The 26,688-nt window shown below is 32.6% G+C and overlaps 1 protein-coding gene across 1 annotated transcript in view; it reads right to left on the bottom strand.

Moving 5' to 3' along the window:
* The window catches only part of COL5A2 (collagen type V alpha 2 chain), a 147,441-nt gene that overhangs the window by 63,015 nt on the left and 57,738 nt on the right, over positions 1-26,688 (bottom strand). The window contains exons 2-6 of the mRNA XM_002812666.5: positions 14,698-14,922; positions 8,746-8,759; positions 4,697-4,729; positions 3,311-3,343; positions 1,858-1,911 (exon numbers count right to left, since the gene is read on the bottom strand). Coding sequence (XP_002812712.1) covers positions 1,858-1,911; positions 3,311-3,343; positions 4,697-4,729; positions 8,746-8,759; positions 14,698-14,922 — 359 coding nt within the window. The remainder of the gene's footprint in view (positions 1-1,857; positions 1,912-3,310; positions 3,344-4,696; positions 4,730-8,745; positions 8,760-14,697; positions 14,923-26,688) is intronic.

Below are 26,688 nucleotides of genomic sequence, written 5' to 3' on the forward strand. Positions count from 1 at the left end.
CACTTGATTCCTCCTAAAAATCTACCCCCCTTTCTCTCTCTCTCTCTCTCGCTCTCGCTCTTTCATACACACACACACACAAACACACACACACACACAACGCACACACACTTATACCCAATTCACATTGATTGTCTCAGGCCTAACCAAGATAGGAAATTGACCACATCACAAAGTCAAATAGGGAAAATAAGTGAGAAGCGTTGGGGAGTAGATTCTTTGGATCTTAACCAGCAACCCTGGAAGTCTGGTCCCACAACAACTTCTACCTAGACTTAGGACCCAATGTTATCAATTACTTACAGTGTACAAATACACCAATGCAAAATCTTTTTTTTTTTTCCTGTCATGACCACCCATCCTCCACCCAACTGATGTTATTTTCTACCTATTTCTGTCTTTCTAGATCTAGGACAGACATCTGGAGACCTACAGCAGTGTTTAAGCTACCAACACTTGTGAGAAAACTCAATACAACCACAGTGAAGAATGGGGCATAAAATAATCTGAACACAGCCCTGCTGCTCACCTATATGGATATGGCCAATCTCTTGGGGCACTGCTTTGCACCTACTTGCCTGCAAATACCATCCATAGTGCAGCCCCATTTAAGAAAAAGTACCGACATCACACTATATATGAGGTGAAATGAGTAGAAGCATAATGTAGTAACAAGGGTGAAACTAGTGGCAAGTGTTCCTAGGCATATGATCTAAAATATATTTTATCCTCATTTATATATTCAAAGTTGTCTGTTGTTTCCTTATCTTCTAATCCTCCCATTTAAATATGGATAAATATATATTTAAAAGGATAAAAATCTGAGAGTTTTAATAGATATCATTAGAGAAAAAATTAAACAGTACAAACAAAATTTTCTAATTGAAACATGAGATAATAGGAGCAATACACAAATGAATACAGTTATTTAATATATGAAAGACATTAGATTTTAGAAGTGATATATAAGAAAAAACGTTGTAGGGAGGCCAAGGCGGGCGGATCACATCCTGGCTAACACGGTGAAACCTTGTCTCTACTAAAAAATACAAAAAATTAGCTGGGCATGGTGGCGGGCGCCTGTAGTCCCAGCTACTGGGGAGGTTGAGGCAGGAGAATGGGGTGAACCCAGGAGGCGGAGCTTGCAGTGAGCCAAGATCGTGCCTCTGCACTCCAGCCTGGGTGACAGAGTGAGACTCCGTCTCAAAAAAAAAAAAGAAAAACAAAAAGTTGTAACCCTAACACTTGAGAACAATATGTATTCTGTGCAGATAGGTAATAAAAGAAAACCTTTGGTATATATTATATAATATCCTCATGTTTTATGTCAAAGATATTGAGGTCACTATTTTATTTTAAAGGTATTTCACTTGTCTGGTAATGGGATTGCTGATTTTTAAAACTACTCCTTTGCTATCACTGCAGTGGCTGCTGAGTGAAAAAGGCAGAGTGCTACCTGGGAAATAAACTTGTTGTGCAACCACTTGAAAGAAAATGTTATCTTCTAACAATTTTTTCCCGTATCCAGCTTGGTTATTCCTGTGGCAACCACAGATCACATAACTTGGATGTTTTATCTCAACAGTGCATTCTTGGCATTACTTACTCATGAGTGAAACTCATGATATGTTAATTATGCTTCCTTAAGTTCTACTTTATTTTGATTTGACCTCATAAGGGACAAGGAAATATCATTTGTGTTATCTAATAAGATAATATACAATTATTATTGTATTTTTGTAATATTTAATGGAGGTGAAAGAGGAATAGTGCTCCCAGCTTCTTGCTGCATTCAGAGAACACAGTGTTAACTGACTGGCTATACATTCCTCACAAGGAGCCCTCCTGTCAACTTACAGGTCTTCCTTTTGGCCCTCGCTCTCCTCTTGGTCCCTGTGATCCTGGAGGTCCCTAAAACAGAAAATGATGATTATGCACGCAAAAAGGTATACTTTCTTATTGAATTTTTAAAAGTTTACTTGATAAAAGAAAATGGGAAAACAGAAATACCACACTTAATTCAGTTCAGTTGAAGACTATAGAGAATAAAGCCATATGCATATAAAAGTTCTGTACACTTAGAAGGGTTGTTTATGTTATCAGTGACATTTAAAGACCTATGAAGAACTAGGTGCACATTATGGCATCATGGAGCATAGTGAGCTAAATAGATTAGCTTGACTAGTAATTGCAAATTTTTAAGGATCATATTTGCTGTCTTCTCGCAGGTAAAGCCTTTGCCACTAAACTCTGAGCAAAAAACTTACAATTCTGATTTTGAAAATTACATAAATGTGCAAAATACAAATTATCAATTATTCCAGGGACTGTATGAAATCAAATTGGTACATGATACCCCAAAATGTTCATCACTGTGCAAGTTGCTGATAAAAGCAATGGAAAGGAAAGCCTCTTAGCCTACTACAGTACTGCTTTATGTACACTCAAGCATCTTTTCTTTTTACTTTACTTAGAATATTGCATTACTTCCCTTGTATGTTTAAAACCCACTTAGAAATTTCCAAATCTTAATTACAGTTACTTTTCCCTTAAATAACAAATGATATTATATTTCAAAAGTGGTGTTATTGTGCTGATATCTTAAAATGTTTTTTTTTTCCCCTGGGAAATGGCTGTTTCCAGGGGGACTTTGTTTCTCTTTAAAAGAGGATTTAAACTGAGTTATGAAGATTACATTGTGTATTTACTCAACCCAACATATAGCATCGTTTAAAAGTGAGGGCTTCAGAAGAACCAGAGTGAGTCCATTAAAGCTGACTTAGTATTTTATTTAAGTTGATTTGATGTGTTTAACATTTACATGAAGTGTGTGTATATGTTATGAATACTGCTGATAATCCAAACTTGAAAAAATTAGTCTTTTATACTAAGCCATAAATATGCTCTCCTGCTGTATGATTTCTGAAATTCTACTGCAATATATAATTTTATTAAGCAGATAAAACTAGCCCACCATTAATCATAGTCAAACAACACACAAGTATGCCCTAATTTCAGTGAACAAAGTCACACTAAAATTAACAAATGTAACAATAATGTGTTTTCCTTTTACATAACCAATAGCAAGACTAACATAATGTTTCTTCAGTTTCAGAATAAAATGATCCCTTATCTACCATTCATTGCTGCAAAGGAATGTCTAACTTGAAAATGGTTTAAGACAAAATGTTTTAAGAGACCAAGTATCATTGTTTAATTCTTTTATCTTCTCATAGATATAATATCTGTAAAGATTTTCAGTATCTCAAGGAATACAAGAGTACCATGAATACTGGGAGAAACTACTTACTGCCGGTCCTGGACGACCACGTATGCCTGTTACCTAAACAATAAACAAGAAAATTGTAAAGGTAAAGTTTCTGCAGATATTCAGAGAGGTCAATAGTAACAAATAAGAATAACAACAAAAACCACAGTAATTTTTTTAACAAATGGATGTTGTCAATTCATGCCCATTTCCTCCTCTCCTTAAGATTTAAGATATTATCTAGTTTTAACTCTAATATAGGGAGGCAGTGCTGGCGTAATGATAAAGAGCACCAACACTGGAGCCAAGAGGCCTGGGTTCAAATCCCGACACTACCCCTTACCAGATGTGTGACTTTGGACTAATTACTTATCCTCTCTGTTCTTAAGGATCTTAAGTGGAAACTTAAATGTAAAATGGTAGTGATGATTAGGTAATTACTTCCCTCATAGAGTTATGAAGACAAATAAATAAATATTTGTATTTGTAATGCACTTAACACCTAAGACATAGTAAGCACACATAAATGCCTTTTAAAATTAAATAAAACAATATGAATTATTTAATTTTTAGGTAATCTTTGTTAAAAAAAAACACAAGCCAATTAAAGGCAAATAAAGAATGTAAACACTGCTAAATAAATCAACATGCATATTCTTTTTGTCTTGACAGACTGATGATAACACCTTTAAAACCTAGGAGAATGAGGCCAAGGTGGGTGGATCACTTGAGGTCAGGAGCTGAAGACCAGCCTGGCCAAACTGGTGAAACCCCGTCTTTACTAAAAATACAAAATTCAGCCAGGCAGGGTGGCTCTCGCCTGTAGTCCCAGCTGCTCGGGAGGCTGAGGCACAAGAATCACTTGAATCTGGGAGGTGGAGGTTGCAGTGAGCTGAGATTGTGCCACTGCACTCCAACCTGGGTAACAGAGCAAGACTCTGTTTCAAAAAAATAAAAATAAAAAAATAATGAAACCTAAGAGAATGACAGTTGAAGAGCTTTAATCCTGTTTAGTAATATAATTCTTGATCCATTTACAAGTTTAAAGAAGTCTTAGGAATTCTTATGCAACAGGGAATTTTGATCAGGATCAGGGCATGATGTATTTCCAGAAGTGTGGAACAATAAACTACTATACCAACTAGTACTAATGTTAACTATCAGTGTATATCCACATGTAACATATTTAACTTTTTAAAACAATGACTTTCTACCTTTAGTCATAGGACTATAAAAGTCAGGAACACAGACTATCAAATATTGTATTAAATAACTAATCTGTTCTGGTTTGCTTGTGTTATACTAAAAACTTGTTTTTAAAATAACTAATTTATTTTTGAAAGTATGTATATAAGCAATAATATACAATTATACTATAAGCTAAGTTTATTTAAGGTACAAGGAAACAATGATTATACATATACTTACAACAGGCACTAATCCTGGTTCTCCCTTTTGTCCCTATGGTATTAAAAACAATTTAAAAGTTCAATTAGCACAATATAATGGCTTGCTGGGCAAAAACATGTCACCCTAGAATATGCCATGTAAACACAGGGAATTTCTACGTAAGAAATGCAAAAAACTACAAAAAGAACGTTAACAATTTTTAGGATATTTAGTCAGATATTATTCATTAAAATATTACTGCTCACCTGAAAGACACAAAAAAATCCAATGTGTGAAATAAGTAAAGCTATTTGCTTCAGTTTCCACATAGATCAAATCCAAAGAGTTGACTAGAGCACAAAATAGTTGCAACAAAAAGATGTAAAGACAAAGCACCAGAGGAAAAACTACTGAAAGACTGAAAACACGAAAAGAGCCAGAAATTGTAATACATAAAAATTAATATAAATTAATATATACAAGTTTTCACACTTTTATCATATGACACATAGTTTTCGGGATCTAATCAGATGTCATTCCTGAACTACTAGCACCCTTTTTTAGTATACATGGAAGGGCATTAAAAATGAGTACATGTGCTCATCTTTAATAAAAAGAAAGAAAATAATTCCACTCAGATAATTCTCAATACCTGAAGAAAATCTAGGAAAAAAAATCAATTGACTAAGAAAATCAAAAACAACATAAGAAACTATCATGAAAGTAAATAGGGTAAGGTCAGTATAATTGCTTTTATAATAGATATAGCAAATGTAATAGATGTAGATAGAATTTATTTTGATTCTTAGAACTTTTCTCAGAAATTGAATCCTCATTGCATGATATCAGGTACATAGATTAAATAATATTGGACGAATTGTAGCTTTATATATTTCTACTTAATCATTTACCAATTTGTATTCTTCATTTCAAAATTTGTCTTCCAACAGATTTTGGTCTCCTCAAAGTCATGGTTGTGTCTTAGTCTACATGCTCAGCATAGCACATGGAAGCATTCAATGAATTTTTAAAATGTATTACTTTCCATTAGTATATTAAAAAATAATGCTTTTTACTGGGCAATTGTGTAGGATGAATACGAATTTAACATCTCTAAAATGTAGAAAAACACAAGAAGAATGAGTTCTAGTTTATTTTATTTCTCCTTTCATATATATTATCCTTTAATATGATTATAAAAATACTATGTGTTCATAGTAGGAAATTTTGAAAATAGAAGAAATATTTTTTAAAAAACCCTAAATGTCCTACTCAACACCCCGGAGATAACCACTGTTAATGTTCTGGCATTCTTAGTTTTCCACCATCTACATGCACTTTATCTAATCAATGCCTCATTACCTTACTCTTAAATTTTGTTTTCATTTTTAAGTTTAAGAATGACATTAAAATGAATATCTTTGTTTATAAATGTGTGCATGGAATCTCTGATTAATACCTTATGATATGTTTTTAGAAGTTAAATTTGTGGACTAGAGACATTTTAAGTTTTTAACCCATATCACCAAATTGTACTACTAAAGATACAATCTACTTATATCCTTCCAAAACTATCCTGACAAAACTTCATGAAGTGAAATGATGGACTTAAGGGAAGAACTAATAATAACTCAGTCACACTTGCTGATTCTAATGTTGAAGCAGCAAATACTCTGGAAGTCAGGAATAAATTGAGAATCCAAAAGAAGGAAAGGGCTCTCCAGAAGCAGGAGGCAGTTCTACAGGGTAAGTTCAAGATAGAAACACTAGGGACTAACAGCCAACCTACACAAAGCCTAGGACAAGAAAGAATCAACATATATGGGCTTCAAAGTAAAATAGGCTTATTTCTGCATGTTCACATCCACTAACTTCTGAGTCTTTCTCTTTTAAAAAATACAAAAATAATAAAATGTAACCATGTAAGAGCTATAATAAAAGATATTTTTCAAAATGCTGAAAGAATTTGAATTGTTTAGAAAAGGTACGTAAATTTGTGTGCAATAAACAAAGGACTTTATGATGCTGAAACAATGCTCCTTCTAGAGCAAGACTAGAAGAACAAATAAAAAGAGAGGACAAATTATTTCAGTCAGAATGAGAAAAATGGAATAGCCTACTAAGAATAGTTGTGAAATTTCCATCCTAAGAGACCTACAAGCAAAATGCACTTTATACTTGCTTTATATGTAGGGAAATAGAACTCTCTGATACCTGTCTTACCTAAATTGTAGGCTTTTTGATTTATGACTGTTCTGTTGCTGCACAATATTTAAAAGGGATTAAGTGTTCAATTATAAGTTTCTGATAATAAATTCCCTAATGATTCTATAGATTTCTTATTTTGGATATAAGCCACAAATGTAAATATTTGTTTCTACTGTTTGTATTAATACAGGCTTTGTACTCAGATCCAGATGTGCATTACAATTACTTATCATTTAATATCATGTGGACATGCTTTGTAGAATGTCATTACCATGGAAACAGTTATAGTGTTTTTCTCACATTTGCATCATCTATACCATTTGCCTCACAGCCATATAAAAAAGGTTCAGTGATTATGTTGGAGTTAACACGAATTAATGAATGAATCAATCAATCAGTGAGTTGTAAGTAAATACCAAAATGGATATAAACCAAGAACAAATTGCATTTTTACAACATTGCTTTGCTCTTGTGTTTCTGATGATACCTGATGACAAATGAAAACAAGTCATGAAGATAGTGGCACATAACTACAGTCTGCTACATTGGCAGCTGCTTTGAGTATATTCTTCATCCAGCTCTCCCACACTAGCTTTGGAGAAAGGCAGCAAATGACACAGCCTACCAGTTATCTCTCTAAGTCAGGTAACTGCTAACTGAATTAAACTGATTATTTCATGGCAGTACTCATTGTTAGGATTTTTTGTTGTTTCCTAGATTGATCTGTCTGTCTGTCTATCCATGCATCCATACATCCATCCATCTATCTTTCACCTATCTGTCAAGTTTGTTCAAGGCCTATACCAATCTGCTAAGTTTCAATTTATTTTCGTTTTCACAATAAATTAAATGTGAGACAGCATTTGCAGCCCTTCTCCTTTGACATATATTCATATCTAATTTATTCCAAATGAGACAAATTTATGATATTGCCCTCTGAATCAAAATGTGTAAAACTGGCCAGAATCTCCCCTTGATAGCATCATTCTTATTTATCATGAAGGTGTAGCATTGCTTTATCCGTTATCTGATAAATCATTTTATTAAAGTTCCACTGTGTGCAAAAGTAAAGAAAATTTATGGAAATTGGGACCAGCAACAGTTTCTACTCCCTTGATCCATGTGCCCATCTCATTTGGATACAATTGAAGCAAATGCCATAATTTTCAAGATAACCAAAAAACAGAGAGCACTCTTGGGCTAAAAGAACTATCTTCGCTTCATAGGATTACCTCATTGATGGCAAGTGACCAAGCTGACCAGCTATACTCGGGTCATGGATGCAGCCTACCCCGTTTTCAAGTGTAAAGCTTGTGTCCAGAATTAGATTTTAAGCTCTCTGAAGGTGAAGGAGGGGAGAGGAGAGGAAGAAATGTCTGTTTGTTAAAATGTTCAATTAATTCTAGATCTTTACTTCCTAACCAATGAGAGAGGGGCTATAGGCCCATTGAAGTCAAACTGACATTCTTCATTCCTTCCTTCCTTCCTCCCTCACTTTCTTCCTTCCTCCTTCCCTTCCTCCTATCTTTTCTTTCTTCCATCAAATGTGTATTGTACTTCTAATATGTGCAAAGTATGTACTATGCAACGATAAATGCAAAGAATAAAAGGTTAATAAGACATTGTCAATCCCTAAAGATGTCACAACTTTCTCGCAGAAACAGATATACAAACAGAAATTAACCATAAAGTGAACGGTTAGAGGCATCTGTCCTTTGGAAACACAGTAGCTGAACTGTGCTCATACACTTGTCACAATGTATTTGTATGGTACTTTGCATTTTTCAAAAGCTTTCAAACGTTTCAGAGCACAGTTCTGTGTGGATAGTATTGGATATAACTCTGCTTATGAAAAAGAAACTATGCAAAGTAACACTTACCTTTCTTCCTCTACCTGTAAAAAGAAAAGAGTAAATGTGTTATTTTATGAAGAAACAATTATTGAGAATCTGCTAAATATTTACTTTCAATAATAGATTTCTTCTGGAGTCAGAATTACAGTGATAGTGATTATACTATCAGTAGTGAGCGGAATTCAAAAGGTTTTGGATCAATACTTCCATAAAAGGCAAAAAATGCATCTTTTTGGAAAATTCTAACATGATATTAATATTCTTCACAACATTTATATGACATTTAAAGTTCATTAAATTATTAAATTAGCTATTAAAGCTATAATGAATTATCTTTCATCAATAATCTCTATTTTTGCTTTTTATAATTTTATGAGTAAGGCTGTTTATTCATATGGTTCAAAAGCAAAAATGTGTTAAAAGTATACAATTATACACTAAAAAATGTCATTCCATCTGGTCCTATTTTCCCTATTTCCACTTTACCCCCACCCCCACATGAGGCCACTATTATTGGTTTCTCGTATGTTGTTCTCAAGTTTAGTTTGGCATATTTAAGAAAATTATTATAGACTCATTTTTCTACTTTATCCATACTGTTCTTCACTTGTCTGTATATCACATAAATCATTAAATCTTATAGATCTTTACTCATCAGTATATAGTTTCTTTATTGTTTTTCTTAATTTTTTTATAAGATTCCACTGTATTAATCTAACACAATCTATTTAACTAATTTTGACCTTTACCCATTAGGGACATTTGGATTGTTTCTAATCTTTTGTTATCACTAGGATGTACTTTATCGTCTAACCAGGACAATTTTAAGAATGAAAGTGAAAGTTATTGTTTATTATGCCAAGAAAATTGATGTAATTTGGGGTTTTCCTGGGCAAGCTAGAATGGAGGTCATGCTGGCTATTAAAAATAATATTGTAATGAGTAATTGTTACGTATATGCTACATGCAAGTATATTTGTAAGATAAATTCCCCAACATCCTTTTTGAGTTGAAAGGTATAGGCACTGGTAACTTGATAGATACTACCAATATCCTTTCACAGAAATTATACCACTTTACACTCCACAAATAATGGACACATTTCCCCACAGGCAATATGCAGTGATACCCAGTATGCTATCAAACATTTTAATTTTGGCCAATCTGATAGGTAAAACATGATAGCTCAGTACAGTTTTCATTCACATTTATTTTATTATGAGAAAATTTGACAGTTTTGTCATATATTGAAAAATCATTTGTATTTCCTTGTTTGAATGATTAGCTAATTTCCCTTGCCTATATTTTTATTAGGTTATTGATATTTTAATTATTTATATCTAGTATTTCTTTATATGTAAAGAATATTAATTCTTTGTGAATTGAGTTGCAAACATTTCTACTTTGCTCATTTTTTGTGTCATAAAAATGTTTATTATTTTTGTACATTTTTATGCCTTCTGGGCTTTGAGTCAGAATTCATAAAGTCATATATTTTAAACGACTATAAAGAAATTATCCTATGTTATCTTTGAAATCATTATGATTTAATTTTTCTCATTTAAATCATTGCTTTATTTAGAATTTGTGCTAATGTAGAATATATTTTTATTATTCAACTTCACTTTTTTCCAGATGATTGCCTAGCCATTCCAACAAGGTTTATGAAATAATAATTCTTTTCTCCACTGCTAAGATGCCACCTTTATTGTATTCATTCTGACCATGTATATTTGGATCTACTTCAAGATTTTATTTTATTCATGTATCTACATCACATTTTTTAAACTAATGAATCCTTTTAAAAATCTTGTAGGGCTAGTCATCCTTAATTGCTCTTATTCTTAAGGATTTGCCTGATTATTCTTTCTTGTTTAGTCTATGAAAATTTTAATTTACAATATGTTGAATTCTCAAAGAAAGTGTGCTATGTTTATATTGGGATCATGTTAAAATTACTAATTAACTTATGGAGAATTTATGTGAGTGTAATGTTTAGTCTTTCTAACCAAGAACATAATAGGACATTCAGTTTTTTAAATACTTAGTTTGAATTAGCAGTATTTAAAAATTTTCATCAGATCTCATATATTTTGTGTTATGTTTATCCTTAAGCGTCTGTTGCTATTACAAATGAGGAATTTTTATTCCTATTATTTCTTCTATGATGTAATTGTTTATAGATAGTAAATCTATTAATTTCTGCTTGTTAATTTTGCACTCTCATGTCTTATTAAATTCTTTTTTTTGTAGTTTTTTTTTACTCAATTTAATAGGTTTGTAAGCATACAATTGTATTTTCTGCAAATGGATAGTTTTTGCTCCTCTTTTTAGATTTTTGAAACCTCTGATTTCTTTTTTTAATGTCAAATTATTTATTCAGGCACATTCAGTACTGTTAAATGGTAATGGTGATAATGGATACTCATTCTATCTTTGTGTTTAGTAGGGATGCTTTTAGTATTAAGCATAATGAAACTTTTAAGTTGAGTTGTAAATATTTTATTGTTAATATCATCTATTACCAAGTTAGTAACTGTCTTTATCAAAAGTATTTACTGATCATTGTCAAATGCTTTTACTTTAATTATGAAAGAATTCATATATTTTCTCTTCATAGATCTGTTAAGATAATTATTAATAGCTTCCTTCATAGTCAATTATTTTGCACTTGTGGAATAATCTCCACTTTTTCATGACTAATTACTCTCTTAATATGCTAATAGACTTAATATTTTATTTAGAATTGTAAAAAAATTTATAAGATCAGTTCATAGTTTTTTGTGTGTGTCATTGTTATTACTTTTGCTGTAAATAATATACTTCCTTCATAGCAAAACTTTGAAAGTTTGCTGTCTTTTTCAATGTTCAAGAAGAGGATTTAAAAGCATTAAAACCATCTGATTTCTTTTTAAGACCTTTTAGTTGTTTGACACAACCGTGAAAACACCTGGACTTGCTGCTTTGGGAATCTAGCTGCTTTACAAATTTCTCTGTTTCTTCTAAGAAAACCCATGTTCTAAGATTTTCTCTTTCTACCAGGGCTAGTCTTAGTAAATTACATTGTCTTAGAAAATTATTCATTTCATATTGGTTTTCAAATTTATGAAGATACAGTTGAATAAAGGGACCTCTTAATGATTCTTTCATGTTGTTTTACTTTCATTAGGTAATTTTCTCTTTATCATTTTTTGCTTTAGGTTAGATCTTTTGGTTGGGTTTTTATAGGACCATGTTTTGGATTTACATATTATTTCTACTATATTTCAGTTTTCTCACTTTTCAACTTCTGTTTTTATCTTTACAATTTTTTTCTTCCACTTACTTTCAGTTTATTTTGTTGATTCTTTTTAACTTTTTGAGAAAGACGCTAAATGCACATACTTTTATTCTTTCTTTTTATTTATATAAGCATAGAACTATGATTTTTCATTAAAATTTTAAAAATAAAATGTTTCACTGTTTTCAAGTATCTTTGATGTGTTAGAACTTCTTATGTTTAAAAAGATTTATATATTAGTTCTATCAATTATATTCCATATTCTGTTAAATTATGTTAACATTCTTTTACATTACTCATAGATCTATATTTGTTTAGACAGTTTCTATTAGTTCCACTAAAATGAGCAATGATAAAATTGACAGTTTTCTTTTTTCTTACATGCCCCTCAGGTTTTCTTCTAGCATTCAATTTTAACAAGGAAATGTTATTTTTAGCATTTATTTTTGTAGTGTTAAATGTGCCACTACTTTGTTCATGTGATTTGTCGGGTTTGAATGATATTATCTGACTTTCACCTTTAAAGATGAGGAATTACCAAACTTACTCTAGTTCATACTTTCTTTTGCCTCCCCCTTTCATTATATATGTTTTATAATTATTTCCGCATTGTCAGAAGCTATAATATTTACAATCCCATCTGTCACCCTAACTTACACTTTTGTTTTAGTCTTTTTCTAGAGTTAAATATAATAAATGCTCACATAAGTTCTTTGACAGTTTCCTCAATTCACTCTTGGTTGCCTTGCATTTAGCCTATGGTAGTTTCCCTGAGAAATTTATAGAAACAATATCCCCAGAGAAATGTTTTTTCTGTAGCTTTTATATTTCAAGGAGAGAATGGATTTACATTTAACTTTAATTAACCATATTCTCTCCTTAAGAAATATGTATATATTGCTCCACTGTCTTCTGACACTGGATACTGTGGAGAAATTTGTGACCAGTCTTAATAACTTTTCCCTTGAGAAATAATCCGTTCTGATTCTTTGACATTCTAAAGAAGTATTTATTTATCTTTAAAGTTTAATGACTTTATTAAGTTACATATGTCTCTGTTAACTCTTTTAGGTCAATTTTTCAGACATGTGGTTGCTATTTCAATATTGACATTAAAGTTTTATTTTACTTCATAAAATTTTTCTTGTATTATATTGTTATTTGTTCTACTCAATTGTATTAATTTTTTCTTTGGGTGCCCATCTTCAGGGTTATCCCTTGCTTGCCTTCTACATCTATTATTTTTTAACTCTTTAAAAATTGTAATTCATTATTTTCCTATTCTCATGGTCCTTGCTTTATTTTGTGTAATATCAACTCTCCTTATGATCCCTCCTAATTCATCTTCATGACTTGATTTTCCTTCTATTTATTTTCTGACCATTACTTTTTTCTACTTTATAGCCTTCTTTCTTAAAGAGAATTACTTTATTAAGTTTTTTTTTTTTTTTTTGTGGTTCACGGTAAAATGATAGGTCAGAATTTTCACGTGGTCTATAGCAATATATTTTCTGGTGTGTTCTTTATCTCGTAAATTTAGCTGAACTCAACCACTTTTTATCTTATGGTATCTGTGTATAATGCAATTGCCAGCTCCTAGACCAACTATTTGAAGGAGACTGTACATTTTGGTGTGTTTTCTGATATTTGCCACCATTGTTCCCATTTGCTATTGACTTATCCTCACGGATTTAATTTTACTTTATTCCTGGGCTTCTTTGATGATTGTATTTGCTTTGGGTAGCTCTTATATGTCTTGGTTTTAATTCTTTCTTTTATATATTTCTTATTACATTACTGAAAAGTGAGTGTAGGTATTTATCCAAGGCACATTGTTTCTGTTCAAGAAGCAGAGAAAAGGTAAGTTGCTATCTATTTCCACGTACATACTGTTGAAACCTTTATTGCATTTGCTGTTATTTGCAATGAAATTTTGAAAAAAAAATAAAGCCTTGATATTGTCTTGACAATGATGAATTAGAAGTCTCATGACTGCTAACATAAATAACCAGAAAGTTTAATATCGCTCTTACCTTGTTTATTGAAACCTATAAATACAAACTTGTTTCCCTAACATGTATCTTTAAAATATGTACTCATACTGAAATACGTAATATCTGTTAAACACAGAAACTTTTTCTTCAAAGAAGTTTTAAAAGTTTTACTTTATATTATTTTTTCTCCTGGAAATCTATTTCATTCTTTACCTAGCCAACATGAAAAGCATTCTGCATTTAAGAGCCAATGTAATACAGGGTGCTGTGGCACTAAATTACATTAGGAATAAGTATTCCATTCACTAGGACAAAGTTGGCATCATTGTAGATAAATGTGTTTTCTAGATCTTCTCTCAGGCATTAATGGACTTAAAGGGAAACTGAAAAATAACTTGGAGGCACTCATCATGCCTATGGTAACAAATGATATTCTTAAGTGATTCAAGAAATTCTCAGATTAGACATAACCACCAGAATTCAGCCTCAAATGCTTCAGATATTTAATAAGACAGGAAATTACTGTCTGCTTCTATCTAACTTTAGATAAAGTGAGTAAGCAAAATCATTAATCATTAACCCCAAAAGCCACCGAAAAAGCTGCTTAATTATTCTCTTGAGTTGCTGAACGCTGAAAGTGAAAAACACTGCAACTATAAAGGTGAGTAACTGGATCAATTATGAGTTGGCCCTAAACATTCTTACCAAAATTTGTATTGCCACCTCCAGGTGTTTGTGAACAGACAGGACAGCATTCCCCAGGGGGCGTTACAGGGTCGGCACAGTCCAGCACATCCTGGCATTCTATCTTGTCACAGAGAATGGCTCCATTGTCACAGACACAGATCTGACAAGGGGCAGGTTTCCAAATGTCCCTGTTTAAGTACATCTGGCCATTCTGAGTGCAGGCTATTTCTTCACCATATCCTTCTAAAATAAGAAGAAAAGAAAGAAGAGGTTAGTAATCTGAAATTATAGAATTGAGAAAATAAAAGGTGAGCCATCTTGTGGATTCTAAAAAATTCTGGACTAAGAAGTAACCTTCCAAGGAGCCAAACACAGATGAACTGATTTCATTTCATAACAAAATAATATGTAATTCACCAAGAAATAATGATAATGTATCCTTGCATGATAGGGGAAGAAATAAAAGTGATACAATGGAGGTATATTTTTAACCAGATAATGCTTCCTTCAAGATTTTATTCTTGAAGGTATGAATGATGAAATATGAGAATATCAATAAAGAGGGATAAAAGAGAACCATCTGAAAATGGGGAGAAAATGAATAGTTCAAAGGAGAATATATAATTTGAATGTTTGGTGAACCCTATTATGATCTGCAACTCACTGGAAACTTTAATAAATTCCACAACAGGAGACAGTATGTTTTCATGTACCATAGAAAAAAACTTCAAAAAAGGAAAAGGTATATGTTTTTATTAAAATTATTTTTAAATGTACAGTAAAAAAGTATAACCATGTCCCATTTCATGGAATAGAATTCCATTTGATATCCTAAATTGATGGTGTTTACTCAACTGTGGCAGAAATGCAAAACTTATGCAGATAATAAGTTAATTATGTTTGCATCAAAATTAATTAAGGAAAACCATAGCCAAAATAATACAGTGAGTTAATATATATTTGTCTAGTGCTTTTCTACATTTACATTACAATTTAAGAAAGTTTGGGAAAATACACACACATATATGTGTGTGTGTGTGTGTGTGTGTACACATATCGCACAAGAGCAGTTCTATTATACATTTACTAACAGGTAAACACATATATTACATCATTAACTTTGTGATTTTATAAGAAATACTATAGAATTTTAAAACATAATGTGGATCAAATCATCCTTGCTTAAATACATCAAGAACTTCCCAACTACTTAAATTCAAAACTTACCTATAAAGGCTAAAGACCTTCTTTCCCATTTCTTGCACAATTTGACCACTTTTGCCCAGCACTACCTCTCCTTCCTTCACCCCAGGCCCACATGGCTATCATTACTTACTTCAATGTCATCTCCCCGCGAAATTCTTTTCTGACTACCCTGCAAAAATTAGACTTCCTTTACCCAATTGATATTTTTCACAGACCTTTTCAAAGAACTCATTCACTCAGCCATTCATTCATTTATTCATTCATTCATTGTGTATTATATGCTAGGTAATTGAAGAGATACTAAAACGTGAACAAATAGGCAAAAATCACTGCCCCCAGGAAGTTTATTAGAATGAGTATTAATTTTTTATTTTTGTTTATCTCCCTCACTAGAGAAAAACTAGATGAAAGTAAGGACTAGGCGTCTTGTTCATCACTGTATTTCTTTTATTTATTTATTTATTTATTTATTTTTTTAATGGAGTTTTGTTCTTGTCGCCCAGGCTGGAGTCCAATGGCGTGATCTCAGCTCATTGCAACCTCCGCTTCGTGGGTTCAAGCAATTCTCCTGCCTCAGCCTCCCAAGTAGCTGGGATTACTGGCGCCCACCACCATGCCCAGCGAATTTTTGAATTAGTGGAGACGGGGTTTCGCCATGTTTGCCAGGCTGGTCTCTTGACCTCAAGCGATCCACCCGCCTCAGCCTCCCGAAGTGCTGGGATTACAGGCGTGAACCACTGTGCCCAGCCTCATCATTATATTTCTAAAGCTTGATGCTATACCTTTCATAGAACAGCCATTTAATAAATACTTGTCTACTGGATGGATATAATGAATGAATCTAAACTATGGTAAACTAGTTTAATTGCACTGCATGAACTTTGTACTTCATAAAAAGATGTTTTAATGTAGTTGTAATCAGTTTATGAAAGATATTATCATTTGGCATATAAATATATTCAAATAATAATGCAAAGCTACATATGAAAATTATTTTAGTTTATAATACAGATATTAATACAAAAATCCACTTTATATAATTTTTATTTGTCAATTATACCTTAATAAAGCTGGAATAAAAACATTTTTCTCACTGTCCTGTGGAATACTCTGCTTTATATATTTAGTCTTTCATCACAGATATTTGGCAAATGCAAAATTGCTTTCAGAGAGTAACACTACTATATCCTAATGGTTTCTGTGCTGTTTTATAAGATGAGGACTAAGTTTCTAATCTGTTTTATCTTCATTAAAAGACTTGTATCACATAATACATATCTAATCAACAAAACAGTATTAGTTCTATGTCCATAGTGCTATTATACTCATTTAAAACCAAGGGGAAAATAGAAATTATGTTTTCATATGCTTTTCTGGAAGATTATTTTGAAAAAATGAGAAATGTATTCATCAAATAAACAGTGTGACTTTTAGATGAAATATCACTTTAACGCAGTGTAATTCCATGAAGAACATTTCCAAAGACACAACCTGTATAAAATGGGCTTATGTCCATAGTTCACTGAACAATTCCATGAAGTGGATAACTTAAGAGTAACTTTGCTCATTAAGTTTTATGATTGAGAAGGAAATATCCACTTACAAATGTTAAATGCTATTACCTGAAAATGAGATACTACTTCAATTAGCTTGTTTCTCTCATTACACACTCTTGGGTGGGGGTGCTGGGAATTAAGTGCATATGTGCCTAGTACTAATTGTGCAAAATATTGAAAGCATATGTGGCTGGGTGTAGTGGCTCACACCTACAACCCCAGCACATTGGGAGGCCAAGGTGGGAGGATTGCTTGAGGCCAAGAGTTCAAGACCAGCCTGGGCAATATAGTGAGATACTACCTCTGCAAAAATTTAAAAGTTAGCCAGGCATAGTGGCACGTGCCTGTAGCTCCAGCTACTCTGAAAGTGAGGTAGGAGGATGATTTTAGCTCAGGAGTTCTAGGCTGCAGTGAGCTATGGGCACGCTATGCTACTGCACTCCAGCTTGAGCAACAGAGTGAGATCCTGACTCACAAAAAGAAAAGACAAGAAGGAAGCATATGTGTTCCTTTCTGTCCTCAAAATATATATTACTGCGTAGTATTATATATATTATATACGTTACACATATAACAATATATGTATGTTTTATATATATATAACATTGTGGAGTGCTATATTTGTTATATAATAAATGAATATAATTAACTTACTATATAATTTTAATTATATAATATATGTTTGTTTATTGTATAAATCTTGAAGGAGCCATACAGAACAGGATAAGTTATCCCCTGAAGATTTATCAAATGAATTATTATAACAAAATATGTTATTATTGGATAGATATTATATATGAGGATATATATTGCTGATGGAATAATTAGATATTTGGAAGCAGAGAATATGAAAAACAAAAACAAGATGACACGTAATAATGTCAATTAAATATTAAAATATGTGAAAGACTCTTCAAAGAGTAGCTTATCTTGTTCCTTGTGGTTCCTTTAGGGTTGGAATAAAAAGACACACTGTCTCAGTCTTGTGTTAACACCTAGAAGGGCAGTTTCTTTCTGAAAGTTTAAGACAACATAACTTCAACTCAAGGGGCAAAGAAGTGGGCCACTGGATTACTTTCTTTAAATGATAATGTTAAAGGTTAGTTTTATACTCTGAGTCATCATGGGTTCCATTCTCCTGAGAATTTATAATTAAATTTAAGATGATGTGGAAAGTTAGTTGGAATGCTTTTAAATAGCAAGGAGATGAAAAACCACATTCACTGTTAAACCTTGTCTTCTCTTCACTCAGACAAGAATCCATACACATCACAGAGGACTCAAAAACTCAGTGAACTCTCATTGTTCATGTCTGAATGAAAGACATGTACAAAGAAACAGTGGGTAGAAAATACAGGGTGTCTTGCAGTTTTCACGGATCTACATGGTAGTTGTACACCATATGATTAAGTTGTCCCTTCTGTTTTCTACACAGACATTTACTTAAACGAAAAGAAAAGTAAAATAGAAAGCAAAATTGCAGCCAATTTGTTGAAAAATATTGCAGTAAAGTTGTCATAATAGGATTATTTTATAAATGACAATACAGTATAAAATAACAAAAATTTTCAAATGACATTCTGAGAAATTCAATTCCGTCCTCCTGATTTCTCCATCCAAATCATAAAATTAACCCAAGCTGACGTCCAAAGCTTAGATTCAAGGCCCAGGACTAAAAAAGAAAATAAAAATAAAAAAATGTTTCTTAAAATACCTGGATACTGGGGCCAGTCATGCGGTAGGGTGAGGTTGGGGAAGGGAGAGCATTAGTAAAAATTAGAAAAAAATAGCTAATGCATGCTGGGCTTAATACCTAGGTGATGGGTTGATAGGTGCAGCAAACCACAATGGCACACGTTTACCTATGTAACAGACCTGCACATCCTGCACATAAACCCTGGAACTTAAAATAAAAATAAAATTTAAATTTAAAAATTGGATAAACAAATATTTTTATATAATCTAAAAAAGAACGCCAAAACTATAATTTTGCATTACTTGTATTTTTTGCTGTTTATGTTTAACTTTCCTAAAATTGATTAGGACTGGTAGAAATCTGATGATATCATCACTATTTTGTAATTTTCATGGTGTTTTAACTTCCAAAATTTTTATCTCCCAACCTACAAGATTCTTTTACCCTCACCAAATGTTCCAATAAATTGAATCCATTGTGAAGTCATTCCCACAAAAATTCTGGCACTGATATATTACAGAAAAGAGATGTATTTTATCTGATCACATTTTATTTGAAATCAACTCAATTTTTCTATGTTTCTCATATATCCTCATAGATTTCTCTTCTCATAAATCTTAAGTGCTTTTAAATTTAGTTGTAAGAATTCAGTTCTTAATCACTAGATGGCAGACCAAATCCACCATCTTATTATAACAATTAGAAACTAAATTATCACAATTGCAGCTTGCCAACTATATGTTATGCCCTGCATCCACATTTTTTCATACAATTATACTTGTGGGAAAAAAAAAAAAAAAGCCTGCATACAAACGGCCATATTGAAACCTTGGACTGGCCAAGAGAGACGATTGTATTTGCATATTAAATTATTGGAGTCTACTTAAAGGCTTTGAAAAATATATGAAATAAAAGTCCCTAAAATTATGTTAGCTATTCTCTAGCCATTAACTAAAGTTCTTCCAAGCAGAAATAATACACAGCACACACGTGTTATAAAAATTTTAAATCTCTTATTCAGACAAAGGTTTGTGCTGATCATTTTCCCCTGTGAGCTGTGAGACTGTGAGCTCCTCGATAGCCAGAACTGTGTTTACCTCAGCAACCTTCACATTTAATGTTATATAATCCGTCTTTGATAAATGTATGCGTAGCATCAATGAATGCAGATGTGAATGAGGAAAGTAAGGAACTAGTTCATTGATATGCCTATTAAAAAGATAAGCACTTTTAGCTCTCTTTCCTCCTTCCCTAATCTTTCCAGAGAGGATGTGCTCTTAGGAACCCTTTTTTGAATGAAAGGGAATGGTCACTTGGTGGTTCTTACGAGGTGTGTCCCTGACATTCAGGCCTCTGTGTGACCAGAAAGGAAGAAGACTGTGTCAGTCACAACAGTTCATATTTTAGAACAATCTTCAGAAAGCTACAGCAACCCTTCAGCCTTCCTGACCCAACTGACTTAGGTCCCTTTTGGGATTCTGAAGATCTGGGCTACCATTACTTAAAGTTTCTATGACTGTAAAGGTCTTTGAGGGACTATAATCATGACACTGTCAGCTGGTGGCCTCATGAAGTGGAGAGAGAATGCCTTGTGGGACAAAGGAGGAGGTAATAAAGCAGCCCACGTGTCGGTCTGGATGCCACAGATGCTGCCTTTAGTAATGCACAGCAGAGCATGGGCTGCTGGATGGGGTGCCAGAGAACCTACCAAGGAAATCCTTCCCTTCCTTCTGCTCTAGGGCACTGTTTATCATTAGAAGGGAAAGACGAAGAGGGACAGCATTCAATTCCTTCTTCAGACCATGCAGAGGAGATGCCAAAAATTCCACATTCCTCATTTTGCTTTCCTTAAACGACTCTCAAGTTTTAAAAGTTAGATACATATGAAGCCACCAGGGATAGCTGAGGGGGGATCTATTACATACTTTGACAATTTTTTTCTGTCTCAGCCTCAAGATCTGTGGGATGGTGGGAGGATAACTATGTATGGGGCAGGCCTATGGGGTTTTACATCTTCTGTTCTTCAATCCACTACAAAGACTTTTACTTTCTAGGGAGCCCCGCAAGCTTAAATCTGGTTTTAGGATAATTATCCAAATTATTACTTTTTCTGTGCCCTGCTCCTCTTTTTCCTTCTACCAACTGAACAAGAGTAGGCATGCAATAATTATTTGAGCTGAGTTAAATTTCTGTTCCACTAAGGACAATCATGTTTTATATTCTAAAGCAATATAATGACAATTTTGAAAATTTTCCTTGAAATCTGAAAAATTAAAAAGGAGACAATTCATAGAAAGCTTCATTTCAATGCATTTCAGTGAGCATATGAATTTAAAAAATTTGATAAACTGTCTGTGAAGGTGGTTGGTTTCTTTAGTGCAACCATTAAATGTTTTCCAATCTCATAAGCAAAGTTTTTCAGTTAACTAGTAAAACTGCTGTTTTTACTTTACTTAAAATGGAAAAAATAGAAAGGAAAAACTCTCATATTAGGTACTACTTAAGTTTTTTTCCATGTATCATTGGGAAATCTAAATGACTGTGGCCAAAATGTGAAACTAAAACTACACATACTGCACATGCAATGCTCATCTACAATTCTGTCTGGAAGAGCAGATTTCAGTCTGCTAATGCATTTGACATAGATTTTTTTTTCCCACATACCTCAAACTACTAAATAGCTGCAAAACACCACAAAGAGAATTGAGCCAACTCTATAATCTATACACTAGAAATTTCAGCAGTAATTTTTATAGCCAACCTTAGTTCTAATCTTAAATATTAATCCTCAGTGAGTAAGTTTGGTACAGATCTATGCCAAATGTGTCTGCCTACCTAAATGCATGAAAAATTTGTAATTGTTCTGAATGATGTCTACTTAATCTCTCCTAGCCTAATATTGCTTGAGACAAACAGGAGAGCCAAAAATCAGCTTAGTTGTTTCTCTTTCAAAGGAGAAGTAAATATTCAGTAATATATAGTATCCACATTCCAGATTTCCTTCATCTCCTTCCAGTCTTAGCTCAAATGTTACCTACTCTAGTCACCTTACCAAAAAAATTGCACATGACTACACACACATACAACCATAACACTCTCAATTCACTAATTCTTACTCTTTTTTTTTCTTTTAATGTAGTAGTTATCACTTTCAAGCCTACTATATATTGAATTTATTATGTTTATTTTTTGTCACCCCATGATAGAATTATAGCTCTGTGAGAACACATATAATTTATTTTGCTTCCTTTGTTGATATATCCTGATATCCTAGAATAGTGTCAGGATCATAGTAAATGCTCAAGAAGTATTTATTGAATTAATTTATTGAATATTAGTTGTTTGCTTAAGAAGCTTTATATGGTAAAGTCATTTTGTAATATTCTTTTGTATATAAAAAGGGATTTTTATATCTAAAGTCAATTGTTAAGAATACCAAGTAAGAAATCTAGGCCACATTGAATACAAAATGATATGCTTCAACCCTGGGCTGTTACCTGATTTTTAGAGAAGCGCCATTTTAGCTGCTTATTTAAATGTGGGCCAAACCTACAAGGCTTTAAAATACCAAGAATTATAGGAATATGATGTATTATCATTTATTCCAGACATTATATCCTAAGAAGAGCATATATTTCATATATTTTTACTCATTTTTGTAATTGAAAATAATTATTATTGTATTTTAAGAGAATATTCATTATTGTATCCTCAATGAGTATAAAATTAAATATTTTACATAAAACATTTTAGAATCAATTTAACTCTATTTTATTATGTCTTTGCAGCTGCATTTTGCCTGCTTTTTCAATTTTCCCTGATACAGAAGAATATTTAGGGCCTCTAGAGAAAATCCAGACATTGTAGTCAGCTTATTTCTTCCAATTCATTCTTTATTCTCTGCCCTTGCCTTGAGCAAGTTGAAATTTCTTTTACAATCCACCAAACATTCCACAGTTCTCAATGGCCCTTTGATCCCATTCATTTCACTACCAAGGATTCTAAAATATTTTGAAGAAAATTTCTAATAGGAATTTAAAGGGATGCCTCTTTCTGCATTATTCCCTCTGGAGCTCACTTCTGGAGGCATGGGGTGAAGGGAGACTAGTGCTGTCATCCCGAAGGCCAATTTCTAATTTTATCCTCTTGGAAATATCTAGTGACTTGAATTAGTATTCAGCTTTGTTCTGCTTTACATAGATATAATTTACATCTATTTTCTAGCTATTAAAAAAATAAGTGATTTTGCTGAAGAACAAAACTAAAACTAGATTTTACTCTTCTTTCTGGCATTTCTTTCCAAGTCACTACCAGAACAGGTAATAGAATCTTTAAATAAAACTGTACTTGTTATTTCAGAACCTAAATTCATCTCTTAATCTTTATATTTAGTTTATCCCTTATAATTTGCATAATTGTATGGAAGCCAATTTATTTATTGCATGTTTAAGATCAAAACTCAATATGCTCTGAATCTCAAAACCAGCCAAATGCCATAGTCATACTTGGTATGAGAAAGAGAGTTGTTGCTTTTACTGGAAAGTTATATCAATAACTTTTTAAATGCACAGCAAAGCTCTTTATTGGGTAACTTCTCTGTAGGGAGAACAAAAGATAAGAAAAGCAAACAGACAAGGAGGATGAAGAGAGGAAGGAGGATGAGACAATCATCTTCTTTCCATATAACTTTACTATGTTAAGAAGGAGGTTTTACAAGTTTCTTCAGAAAACAACAGAATTAACCTGAAGATACTTCTTTATCCTATTAGGGAAAATACAAAGAATGAATCGGAGATTTTTCACCTACAAATCCATGTGCTTCTAAGAAGTTGCTATTTTCCTTAACAAGTAAACATGGGCAAACTTTATTAGAATTTCAAAAGTTTTAGATTATTACTTAATGTTACTCATTCAGTTTTTTAAATTCTGAATTTTATCATTATTGTATAATTCATATTTTCATTTATTTAAACATGGTGACTATGAATAAAATATCTATAAAGGAAAATGATACTCTTGTCATTTTCTTTAAATACCTGTGGAAAGATTTAAAGTTTCTAAAATCTTTCAATAATTTGCTTAATTCCAAGTAACTACAGAATACTTATTTCTTGCTAATACAGTCATTAGCACATGCTGAGATCAGAGGAGAAAAATGTATAACATTTCCTAAACTAAGGAGTATAAAATTTAGTTTGGACAAAAGATTAACTAAGTTGTTTACTAGTCAACTGGTTATTACTAAATTAATAAATGAAAAGTGTGCCTCAATTTTTCTACTTGTTAACATATAGAAAAAGATAAAACATGAGCCTTTACTTTTGCAGAAAAGAAATATTTAAAGATGTCATAAATAAGTTTGCTTTAAAATGTGTTTGAAAGCTCATCCTAAATTTGTCAATCTGGAAAAAGGAATAGAGGCATTAGTTAATCCATTTAATTGATAGTTATTTATCTAGCAAATAATAACAATTTCATTAAATACTTGTTTAGTACAAAGCAAACTTTGGATCAGAGAATGAGACATTTGGAGTTCAACTTCCTTGCCAAAAACAACCAAAATATACAGAAGCTGCAAAAGATAATGAATTTTTTGTAGAATAATTTTGCTCATATGTGTATTTCACTAGTGCATTCTGGAAAAATTACATACACACTGAAACTTCATAAACTCATTCTATTTCTTCATTTCTCTAACCTATATGTATCCTGGGGACTTTTGAATTATTGGTCCTTATCCTGGAAATCTTCCTCTGTGTTTTGAGAGGTTTTGTCTAATGCTGTTTATTTTCATTAATTATAGCTAAGTCTGGGGAACATCAACCTGAGGATTTCCTAGAATCCAAAACAAAAACAACCTTCAATCATTACGGAAATATAAAATTCTGTTTATAAAAGCAAACTTCAAATTAGTAAGGGTGAACAGAATACAGAATAACATTACATTCACTTATGAGTACATCATCTATTGATTCTCCTTTGGTGTCCTATTTGATAATGAAACATATTTTAAACCCTTAGACACCAAGACAGTCTGGATACATAGCAGAGAGAAAGTGGAAACCCATAAATGCAAATCATTCAATGATCCCTCAGAATATACCAGCCATAATAATGGCTAAGGCCACAGTTTTGAAATCCTCTGTGTGAGTTTCAGTCCTCCCTGTATGTTTTAGTCTTCCAACACCTTCGGCATTAAGAATGTGTTCAAATCATAAAATAAATACATTTATTCTTGAAGCAAACATCAAAATAACATAATGTATGCATTTTGATAATATTGTTTATTTATTCAACAAATATTTATCTGTTATTTTGCCAAGCACTGGGAATACAGTTAAAGTAATGAATTCCTTTCTACCTTTAAGGAGTTTACAGACTACTGAGAGAACCAGTGCAGTAATAGATTATTAGAACATAATTCTTTAAATATAAAATTATAGGCAAACCTTGGTTGTTGTGGGAACATGCAGGAAGGGCATATCATCTAGGCTGGAGGTCAGAGAAGTCAAAAGAGTTCTGGGATTTGAGTTCTTTAACTTCCTTATTTTGTTTCTTTAATTTATTGTTTTTGGAGTTGCTTTTTTTTAAAGTGAGAAAATTAAAATCCAAAGCAGTTTTTTCCAAAAATTCATTTCCAAGGTGTATAATATTGTTACTCCTGGCTCCTTGCTGGTAATTGGCAACAGATTCCTTCTCTCTACCAACTGGCCAGGATGGATCTGAAGGAGCCCAGGTACTCCCTCTCAACCATGACTCTGATTTTAACTTCTTTACCATCTCTTCCTTTGCCTGAGGGTAAAACAACAGCACTCTTATTTCTAAACCAACTGGTACGTCCATGGGAAGGTGCCTTGGAGGAGGGGTGGGGCTCTTGTGGTGGTGCGGGCCAGCAGACCAGAAGCCAAGACAGTGGTGCACAGCAACATGGCAGGAACCATTTGTTGGCAATGACTAACTCACTGTAGCCACACTGGGACAAACTATAAAAGCATTTTTCAGGAGAATGGCGTGAACCTGGGAGGCAGAGCTTGCAGTGAGCCAAAATTGCACCACTGCACTCCAGCCTGGGCGACAGAGCAAGACTCCGTCTCAAACAAATAAACAATAAAAGCATTTTTCTAGGTCCAATTCCACAGTCTTTCTTCAACTGTAGATACAGAATTCTGGATTACTGTGTTTTGACATTTTAGGAAGTCAAAAAAATAGTATAATGTCTAGTTTGAAAGAAGCTGACTTTTGTAATTTAGAAAACACTGTGAAGTAAGATATTAAATACCCATACTAAAAGTTTATTTTACTTATACTTAGCACATCCACTTATACTCATTTTCATAGATTACTTAAGTATTTATTGAATCTACTTACTGTATGCCTGACTATATCCCATGGAAGAAAGATACAAAAGTTAAAGACACACAAGCTACTCCAGAGGAGCTTAGAGGAAAGTTTATAAAATCACTCTTTTAACAAATATTTACTAAGAACATTCAAAATGTAAAGTATCTTCTATCCAGTTGTTTCTTCAATGACCACAATTAGTTGAGGTAG

Source organism: Pongo abelii, chromosome 11 (genome assembly GCF_028885655.2).
Source record: "Pongo abelii isolate AG06213 chromosome 11, NHGRI_mPonAbe1-v2.0_pri, whole genome shotgun sequence".
Classification (NCBI taxonomy): domain Eukaryota; kingdom Metazoa; phylum Chordata; class Mammalia; order Primates; family Hominidae; genus Pongo; species Pongo abelii.